The 8,770-nt window shown below is 41.0% G+C and overlaps 1 protein-coding gene across 1 annotated transcript; it reads left to right on the plus strand.

Annotated features, from left to right (window-relative positions):
• Positions 1–957: 957 nt before the first annotated feature.
• LOC109919479 (cyclin-dependent kinase 2-associated protein 1) lies at positions 958–7,366 on the plus strand (the record flags this gene model as incomplete). Its single annotated transcript, XM_048594341.1, has 2 exons — positions 958–4,576; positions 7,240–7,366. Coding segments are annotated over exons 1-2 (199 nt in total), but the record flags the coding sequence as incomplete, so codon positions are not given.
• Between the last annotated feature and the right edge of the window lie 1,404 nt (positions 7,367–8,770).

The following is an 8,770-nucleotide window of genomic DNA, read 5'->3' on the forward strand; positions in this document are numbered from 1 at the left end:
ACTTACTTTTCCCAGCCAATGATAATAAACTTCGTTTGGAATAAAAAGAGCTGTTTGCTTTTCTCTTTTAATGTCACAGTTAAGCTCCTTCTGATTGCTCAATGTCCCTGATAATTTGCTGCAGTATTTGACTGAATTGCAAAATGATCTGGAATGTTCTAATGATGTCATACTGCTGAATGGCAGCAACAAACTGAGGTAATGGAGAAGCAAGAGATGCTGTTGCCTACTACTGAGTTTTAGATGGTTTTGCACAGGCAGCAGTTGTATGAATTCCCATCCTTCTTGTGATACACAGCTTTTCGTCTCAGCCTACCCTTCACTTTTACCAATGACGTATGGTTTTCAAAAAGGCAAGTAATATGCCCTTCAGATAGGGTTCATATGATGTTTACTGGAATAGTGCCATGGCTGAGGGGTCTCAGTTCTATGGAGAAACTGGGGAAGCTGGTGTCATTCTCCCCAGAGCAGAGAAAGTGGGTTTAATTGAGGCATTCTAAATTACAAAGTTTTGATGACAGCAAATTAGAATAAAAGTTTTCTTCAGGATGTAAACTCAGAAATCTGATTAAAACCATTTCAAATTAGCCAAAAAAAGGTGGAAGACATTTTTTAACATAATGAGTCAGAATGACCTGGTTGGAAGTGTGGTAAAGGCAGGTTCGATAGTAAATTCAAAAGGGCATTGATAAATACTTGAGTCGCAGAATTATTATGGTGCAGAAGGAGGCCGTTGCGACCCATTGTGAATGCACTGGCTTGATTATCTAGTGCCCATCTCCTGCATTTTCTCCGCATTCCTGCATACCATTACTATTCAAATAACCATCTAATGCCAAATAAAAACCGAAAGAACTGTGGATGCTGTAAATCAGGAACAAAAACAGAAGTTTCTGGAAAGGCTCAGTAGGTCTGGCAGCATCTGTGAAGAAAAAAAATCAGAGTTAACGTTTCAGGTCCGGTGACCCTTCCTCAGAACTGGGCTCTGAGGAAAGGTCACCAGATCGGAAACATTAACTCTAATTTTTTTTCTTCACAGATGCTGCCAGATCTGCTGAGCATTTCCAGCAGCTTCTGTTTTTGAACCATTTAGTGCCCTCTAGAATGCCTGAATTGAATCTGTCTTCACCACATTTCCAGGCAGTGCATTCCACATCCTAACAACTTACTGGGTGGAGTGGGGCAGGTTGGGGAGTCTCTCAACCTTGCTTCATTTGCATGTTACTTTAGACCAATACCCCCTTGTTCTTGTTCCTTTGCAAACAGAAACAACTTCATCCTAGCTGTTGTACTCAGCCCACTTGTAATTCAGGAATGCTCTATCTCAGCCACCTTTTCTCCAGGGAGAACGGTTCCAACTTCAAGAGATAGTAAGAATTGCCGATGTTGGAGTCAGAGATAACAGTGTGGAGCTGGAGGAAGGGTCCTGACCCGAACCATCAACTTTTCCACTCCTCTGATGTTGCCTGGCCTGCTGTGTTCCTCCAGCTCCGCACTGTGTTATTTCCAACTTCTTCAATCTATCCTCATAATTGAAGTTTTTCTTCTCCAGAACCGTCCTTGTGAATCTCTTCTGCAGTCTCCAATTTATTTGCATCTTTTCAATAATGTAGTGCCCACAATTTCCACTGTATTCCAGCAGAGGTCTAATCAGAATATTGTGCTAGTTCAATGTCACTTCCTTGCTCTTGTACTCTACACCCCAATTAATAAAGCTGAGAATGCCATATGCTTTATTTACTGCTCTCTCCATCTGTCCTGCCACCTTCAATGATCTCCTGCACCTCCTCAGAATTGTAGCCCCTATTTTATATAATTCTTCTGACCAAAGTGCACCATTACTTCACACTTGAAGGAAACAGTTGCAGGGTTATGAGGAAAGTCAAGGCATGGAGCAAATTGGACAGCTCTAATAAAGAGCCAGCATTGGCATGGTGGGGCTGAATGATCTCCTCTGCTGTTGCATTTGTGCTCAAAATATCTACTTTGAGAAATATTAGAATAACGTTACTTGACCCTCTTCATGCCATTTTTACCTCCAGACTCAACTATTCTGATGCACTCTTGGCTGGTCCCCTGTATTCTACCCTCTGATCTTGAAGTCATCTAAAACTTGTCCTTGTTTTCAAATACCTCTGTGCCCTTGCCCCTCCTTGTCTCTATAATCTCTTGCAGCCCTAAACCTTATAAGATTTCTGTGCTCCTTTATTTCTGGCCTCTTTTAGACACACCTGCATGAGATGCTGTGCCTTCAGTTGCCTAAAGCCTTGATTTACTCCTTTAAGGCATTCCTTAAAAGTAAGGATATTATGCTTCAGTTGTACAAGGTAGTTGTGAGACCACATCTTCAATATTCTGTGCAGTTATGGTATCCTTATTTAAAAAAAGTGTGTGAATGTATTGGAAGAAGTTTGCAACGTTGATATGAAAACGTTGTCTTCTGAAAATATGTTTGGGCTTGTTTCCATTGGAGTTTAGAAGAGTGAGGGGTGTTTTGATTGAACTGTATGAGATCCTGAATGGCCTAGACAAAATGGGTGTGGACAGGACGTTTCCCCTTGTAGCTCAGTCCAGAACTGGGGGAACACTTTTAAAATTAGGCATCACCCTTTTAAAACAGAGATGAGAATTCTTTTCTGAGTGGCTATGCAACTTTTGAACTCGTTGCTGCAAAAGACAGTGGAGATGGGATCATTGAATATCTTTAAGATGGAGATAGATTTTTAATTAGGCAAAGAAATCAAAGGTCATTGGAAGTTGATGGGAATGTGGAACTTGGAGCACAAATAGATTAACCACAATCTCAATGAATGGTTGAGCAGGCTTGAAGAACTGAATGGGATACTTCTCTTAATGTTAGATAATCAAAAGCTTACCAACATCAACATGATGGAGGAAATTTTTCAATGGCTCACTGTCATATTTTACATGCCTTGGGCTATTTTATGTTGCTACTGCTATTTAAAACTAAGTTGGCGTCGAAGCACTGGGTGCCACTTGAGAACCTTTCCAGGTTGGATTGGGTCATTACTGCACTGGTTGAGCTGACTAATAATTTCTACTCGGTATCCCACACTACCTCAGGTCACATAATTTTACAGGGTTGTGATCTTATGGGTAACTGTGGCCCCATGGATAACAGTTGAAGTTCAATAAGCACGATGGGAAATGATGCTGAGTTTACATAAACACCAGATCAACTTGCTGGAAATAGTAAAACTAGTCTGCCAACTAGGCACATTGCTGATCCTAAAGGTTATTTGACCACTGGTTGCAAAATGGGATAAAATAAGGCTATAAGAGGACCATGGAAACACATCTCCTGTTTACACGACCCTTGGACAAATGTGCTCAGAGTGATGAGGGCCTTGTGCAAAGGAGGCATGACGTTGCTCGAGACTAACCATTGCGAAGAGAAGACCCTGAGTTCTGAACTTCAGAAGAACAGACTTTTCGGAATGAACCTGGTCAGTTTACCACATACAGGTTGGTATCTAGATTGTAGTCAAACAGACAGCGTGTTGATTGTGTGCTTACCAAGAACTAAAGTTGCTAATAAAGAGGAAATTGTATAAGATTCTAATTTCCTTTATCTCCAATGTCCTTTATCTGTCATGAAATTCAAGGCCCTAGTGCAAAAATGGTTAACAGAGTAAAGTAATGCGGTTTTTAAAGTTAAATTTAAACAATCTGAAGTTTACCTTGATTCTGGCTATCTTTATGATAGCTTTGAAAATGGAAGTAACAACAGTTTCTGTGTTCCCTCAAAAATAACCTGCTACTTTTCACTAATTCCTGGTGGTCTTCAATTCATCAAGTTGATTTGGCAGGAATAGCGCATGGCCAGATGTGTGCCCAGCGACCTGCTGCGAGGACTGTTCGAGACAGTATATGATCTGTGTATAGCTTAGTACTGTACTGGTGTGCTCAAAATATGGGTGTTATTAGACTGGTGTTTGTGGATATTTCCTTTGTTCAATCTTAGAATGGGTTGGATATTCACTTTGCTGACAGCTCTCCTAAAGGTACCATCCCAGGCTAGGGGACCAGGTCAAGGATCACCTGATGTGCTACCCTCCCTCCATGTGCGTGCGCGCACAAAGTCAACAGGTGTCACTGAATACCATTCTTAACCCTGAATACTGAACTTCTTTCATTGTCTCACTGTACTTGCGGGTGCTTAATCTGAAATTGCAGCACTTCTTTCTACTTATTGCAGGTGGTATGCACAGACTAGCTTGTAGCCAGGATCTGGTTTGGCTGTTTACTTCCCTGCACTAGCTTGTGCACAGTTGGACTTTTGGATATACTGGCTTGCTTTGAAGCTGCAGCATTTTCAATAAAGTACCTGAGGAGATAGAGCTTTTTCTCTTTATAGAGTAATATGATGAACAACTTGTACTGTTTGATACAAGAAACTGAGAGTTCAGAGTGTGCAAACTGATGTATCATTAATGCAAATTCTTCTCCAACAGTTGGAAGTGTTCTGTCTCCTTCGACAAGTATGGGGAGCTCAGTGCAGTCATTTAGACCACTGATCAATGACTATGGACCACCCTCTATGGGTTATTTACAGGTATGGTAAAATAATTATTTGCATTACAGGGTACAGTTGTATAGTGGTTAGGACCATTAACCAATTGGTCATAGGTTCAAAAGGTTCATAGATACTGATTAAATCTGGTGTTTTATGGACTGTCAAGAAATGACTATAACAGCTGCCTTTGTCAAATTGCTCAAGAACCTCTAAGTCCCTCTGTCCAAATACTGTATCTAATTCCTCCTCCAAAGTGAAGTACTCATTTCACACCCCACCGATTTTCTCCGATTCTATGCACAGATTGGCCCCTTGGTCCCTAATGGCCTATTCTTTCCCTGGTTATCCTTTTTCCCTTGACACAGAATATCTTGGGATTTTTCCTAATCTTACCTGCTGGTGATTTTTCTTGTCATCTTTTTGCTCTCTTAGTTGCTTTCTTAAGTTCACTGTCTAAACTTTCTCTACTTTTTTTAAATTCACTTGAGCGATGCCCATGTCTCATGAGTGAATTGTTTTTTAAAAAAATGAACTAGGGCCTCCGTTGATTTTACTTTCTTTGTACCTGTTAAAAGCCTGTTTTCCTTCTTATCTAGTCCTGAATATTCCTAGATGTTTGAGTTCTCTGGGCTTGTACATTTCACCCGAAAGGAAACATATTGGGACTGTACTCCCCCAGTACCTTTTTGAACAACCCCGATCGTTCTGTAAATTTGCCAAGAAGCAGCTATCCCACTCTATGTTGGCCAGATCCAGTCTTATTTAATTAACCCTGTCTTCCTCCAACCACCCACCCTCCGCACCACTCCAATCCAAGATTTTTTTTATTTTGCAGACTGTTCTTTTCCTTTTCCATAACAAACTTAAAACGTATGTTGTTGTCGCTATCACTAAAATGCTGCCTGTCGTTCTCTGTTTGCCATCTTGAATACCTGTCTGGCTTGGTGTCCCAGAATTATGTCTAGTACTGTCCCTTGTTGGCCCTTCTACATGTTAACATTAAAAAGCTTTTCTGAATACATTTCAAGAAATTTGTCCTCTCTAAGCTGTTAATGCTAGGTCAATCCCAGTTGATGTTGGGGAAGTTGAGATCCCCATATTATTTAAAATACTGACTATAATTACAAGTAATTATTGTTTTTGGACACCTCACTGAATTGTCTATGTATCTGCTCCTCTATTGCCCACTGACTATCATAGACCCCCAAACATACTCCCAAAAATGTGTCTCCTCTTTTCATTCTTGTGCTGAACCCACAAAGCTTTATCTGAAGACTCATCCAGGATAGCATCCCTCCTTACTGCACAACTTGGGGATGGCACAGTGGCTCAACGGTTTGTACTGCTGCCTCACAGTGCCAGGCACCTGGGTTCAATTCCAGCCTCGGGCGACTGTCTGCGTGGAGTTTGCACAATCTCCCCATTTCTGCGTGGGTTTCCTCCGGGTGCTCTGGTTTCCTTCCACAGTCCAGTGATATGCAGGGTAGGTGGATTGGCCATGCTAAATTGCCCGTAGTGTCCAGAGATGTGCCAGCTAGGTAGGTTAGCCATGGGATTTGCAGGGTTACAGGGATAGGGTAGGGGGTTGGGTCTGGCTGGGATGCTCTTCAGAGGATCGGTGTGGACATGATGGGCCAAATGGCCCACTTCCACACTGTAGAGATTCTATGAAACTGACTCCTTAATTAATATTGGATACCACCACCTCTTTTACACCCTCCCCTTTCTTGCCTGAAAATTCTATACCCCATGAGACCATAAGATATTAGAGTTAGATTTTATTGTCACGTGTACTCAAGTATAGAAATACATGAGTGAGTACAGTGAAAAGTGCACAACGTCACCCTTCCCAGTGCTAAAGGTGCCTCGGTACAAAATAGTAGGTACAAGGTAGAAAAATAAAGAAATAAAAGTCCAACAGTCTTTAAGTGCTTAGCCATGCTGGGCTCGCATTCCCTAAAGTGCTCAATCTCCTCCTCTTTGGCCCATATAGGAGCAGAGTAGAAGCTCTTGCTGTTTGTGAAAGTAAATTGCCAAGAAATATAGAAACAATCAATTTCCAATATTCAATGCAGTTAGTATATGTAACATTGCGGTTTCTCCTGTATGTGTTATCCTGCTCTCCCATCCCTCCAAATCCTGGCATGTTGCTACAGAACCTTTTTCCATCTGGATTTGGGATCAGCAGCCTGTGCCAGTGGGAACTAGATTGAAATCCTCCATTTAATTCACAGGTTGGAGTTGCGTACTCCACTTCCAGATGTCACTGACATCAATAATCATCCTCTCCTCTGCAAATCAGCGAGACAGGAGGAAATGGAAAATTTGGCACTTAAACCATCCTTCAGTGAGAAGCAATTGTTACTGTAGATCTGGAAGTCCAACCTTGTCCAGTTCGTTCTCCAAAGCAGCCAATCAGTGGTGGTAGTAGGTGGGATCAAGCAAGAGGAGAACAATGCCTAATGCCGTATTTCATAATTTGTACTGAGACATCGATTGACTTTCCAGTTCCCAGTTTAAAAACTGACTTGTGTCAACAAGTCTAAGAAGCTTTTCACAGAGGTGGCATGGGTACAATGGGCCAAACAACATCCTATGACATAAATGCAGGTTGATGTTTTCTACTTGTCATTGCTACTAGCCATATTGAACTTTCAATGTGATTTGTACATTTCTTGACCTGTAATTCTTTCTTCTGTTAGGGAATGAGCAGTAATCAGGCACCACAGAGTAAATATGCAGAGCTGCTTACTATAATTGAAGAGCTGGGAAAAGACATTCGACCAACTTACGCTGGCAGTAAAAGTGCAATGGAGCGATTAAAACGTGGTATGTAGTAGAACAGTTTTCTTGTGTTTATAATTAAATAACACGCTGTTTCTGATTTAGCAATTGTTTGACCGAGTGAGTAGTTTTTTTCACAATTTTGTTTTTAACGGATTGTACAGATTTCCACTTTCAACAGGGGATAGGTCATTGCATGATACACTCTGGTGTGATTATGCCACTGGCCTAATATGAGAGAAACAGTTCAGATGCCGCCAATATGAAAATTCAGTTTTATTTTTAATTAATTTTTTTGGAAGTCTGAATATAAGAAGGCTAGTGCTGGCAATGGTAGCCACAAAGATTTCTATTATTGTAAAAACCCTACTGGTTCACTGCCACATCGACTACTTGCATTCATATTGTACCTTAATATGCTAAAACATCCCCACTTTCACCAACTCATTGTCCCCATTATTAGCTTTTCTCCTTCACTGGCTTATCATCAGCTATATCTTTGCCTAATTATCTTTCTGCTTCACAGAAATGTTACATTGGACCACAGGTAAATTAGGGCAGTTCATCAAAGTGAATCAGATAACTTTTTATGATAATTTTTACAGTCACCATTGCAAAGATTAACTTAAAGTTCCCGCTGTACAAATTAAATTATTAATTAATTCTAAAAATCCACTAGCTGCAATGATGATATTTGAATTTTAACCCCTCCAGTATTCGCCCTGGTTCCTGGATTACCAACCCAGTGACATTGGCACAGTGCCACCACCTCCCTCTCTGGAGCTCACAGTCAGTTGTAAATCTGTTCTTCTGCTCTTCGAATACTTTAATATTTTTCTTTTGATTTGGGCTGTTGTAATCCCTTCTAGTAATACTTATGTTTTTTAAAAATTCTTTTTCAAAAGATTTCTCCCCTTTCATACTACGTGTACTAATTTCTATGCTGTGTCCACTTATTAGCAATTCACTGACACAATTGAAATAAGTTTCTGAAACAAAAACGGTGCTGGCGAAACTCAACAGGGATGGCAACATCTGTTAATGAAACAGAGTTAATCTTGATTCCATTGAGGTGCCACTTCAACATACCACCATACTTGGCCAACATTTCTGCTCTGGGCCTGCTGCAGTGAAGCTCAGCGCAAGCTGAAAGAATAGCATCTCATCTTCTGCTAGGGGACCCTGCAGCTTTCTGGACTACACATAGAATTCAGTGATTTTTAGGGCCTGAACAGCACCTTCTATGTCCTTTACCCACCCCAGGCTCTGTAAATGACATGGGCTGCTTCCAGCACAGCCAACCCATTTTCACCAACTCATTGTCCCCATTATCAGCTTTTCTCCTTCCCTGGCTTATCATCAGCTATATCTTTGCCTAATTATCTTTCTTTCTCTCTCTGGGTTCTGTCTCCAGCTATTTGATCAGTCTTTTTCTCTCTCTCTCTCTCT

Source organism: Rhincodon typus, unplaced genomic scaffold (assembly GCF_021869965.1).
Source record: "Rhincodon typus isolate 14 unplaced genomic scaffold, sRhiTyp1.1 hic_rhity00008307, whole genome shotgun sequence".
Lineage (NCBI taxonomy): Eukaryota > Metazoa > Chordata > Chondrichthyes > Orectolobiformes > Rhincodontidae > Rhincodon > Rhincodon typus.